The sequence below is a fragment of the Chanos chanos genome, chromosome 11 (assembly GCF_902362185.1).
Source record: "Chanos chanos chromosome 11, fChaCha1.1, whole genome shotgun sequence".
Taxonomy (NCBI): Eukaryota; Metazoa; Chordata; class Actinopteri; order Gonorynchiformes; family Chanidae; genus Chanos; species Chanos chanos.
This window is the reverse complement of record NC_044505.1, coordinates 1010901-1012500: the sequence shown is the minus strand read 5'-3', so window position 1 is coordinate 1012500 and position 1600 is coordinate 1010901. Positions and strand designations below refer to the sequence as shown.

The 1600-nt window shown below is 45.9% G+C and overlaps 1 protein-coding gene across 1 annotated transcript in view; it reads left to right on the top strand.

The window, feature by feature from the left end:
* The window catches only part of gatb (glutamyl-tRNA(Gln) amidotransferase, subunit B), a 20921-nt gene extending 20072 nt beyond the window's left edge, over nt 1–849 (top strand). Inside the window, exon 13 of the mRNA XM_030788274.1 lies at nt 264–849. Within this exon, the coding sequence (XP_030644134.1) occupies nt 264–389 (126 nt within the window). The 3' untranslated portion in view covers nt 390–849. The remainder of the gene's footprint in view (nt 1–263) is intronic.
* Nucleotides 850–1600: the final 751 nt, after the last annotated feature.

The following is a 1600-nucleotide window of genomic DNA, read 5'->3' as shown; positions in this document are numbered from 1 at the left end:
ATCCTCAGAGATGATGTGTTCAGGCAGAAGGGATGATGTGTTCAGGCACAGGGGAACTGGACGAAGACAGGGTGTGTGAATACACTAAAGTCAGGCTGATAACAGGTTGTTTTAAACTCTAGTCTTTAAAGTCGTTTTAACCCCGTTCTGTAGTCCCCTCCCCACTGTGCAGTAAAACAGTGAATGTTGCATAAATGGTTTGCGTGAATAATTGCTTTGTTTTGACTGTCAAGTCCTCGTGACATCTCTGGGTTTGTCCGCAGGTTCGGGCCATCAGAAGCGGGAATAAGAGGGTTCTGAACAAACTGATTGGTGAGGTTCAGAAACGGACCAAAGGCAGGGCAGACCCGGCCCTGGTCCGCTCCATTCTGGAAGAACAGACCTCGTAAAGACCTGCCTGGGACACCTCTCCTCACGCACCGCTGACGTAACACACAGGACTGAGAGAGGAGATGAACACAGATCTGTTCTGGACTGCACCCTGGGGTCACTCAGACTAACTGCACTCACCGATGTCAGATGGGACAGTAGGGGGCGCTGTGTTAAACACTTACTTTTGGCGTTGGCCGAGGAATCGTGAAATCTAAACCGTGTGATGTATGTACTCTGTACTCCATGAGAAAGTTCTTCATAGCCGAGGACTGTGGAGCTTCCTGAGCTGTTTCCTGTTTTAAATCTGTAATCCATCTTCACAGAGCCCATGTTTTACTGGGGAAGTGCTTTAGTCTGAGGACAATGGCCGTGAATAGAGTCAGACTTCACTCTCTGCGGCTCTGTGTCAGTCAATGCCATACTATCATACTGGGCTAATGAAAGAATACCAGATTCAGACACATCAGTGTGTGTGTGTGTGTGGTGGTACAGGCATGCCTGTTGTGTGTGTGTGTGTGTGTGTGTGTGTGTTGGTACAGGCATGCCTGTTGTGTGTGTGCTTTAACTGAAGTCTCAGTTATGAGATCTGTTTCCAGTAAATTGATCCCAGAAGCGTTGCTTTGTAAAACATTATTAAACACTTGTGTAAATGCGCTTAAGAGAGATTGGATATGGTCTCAGTTTTGGAGATTAGTCTGAGCCGTGTGGTGCTCGCTCTCTCTCTCTCTCTCTCTGTCTCTAAACTGAGGCAATCCCTCACGGCTACTAATAAGAGAACTGTCCGTTTACGGAAGTTCCATATTCAGACAGTAAGAACGATTCTAGCGTGAATATGCTAATCAGTGCCCACGGAAACGATCAATAAACGGCAGTTAGAACTATTTCGTGCAAATTACATGAAGAAGTGATAAACTTTTTAATATATCCGCTAGAAATTATAAACACCTCTTCTCAGTAAACAAAATTATGGTCGCATGAACCGCATGGCAAAAAAACAACAGACCACAGTAACTGACATGAGTCGCTATGCCATCGTTTTCTTCTTTAATTGGCCTTAAGAAATCCAGTGACGGAGTGTACGTTCATCATTAGTCACGGACCTCGGTCTGCTCTATCTTATTATGTACTTATTGGTCATGTCTTTCCCACAGAGCTGCCGTATGTATCAGACGTGTAGACGGCGCCCCCTTGTGGCCAAAACTCGCCAGTGTAACACCTGTCGTGGAAA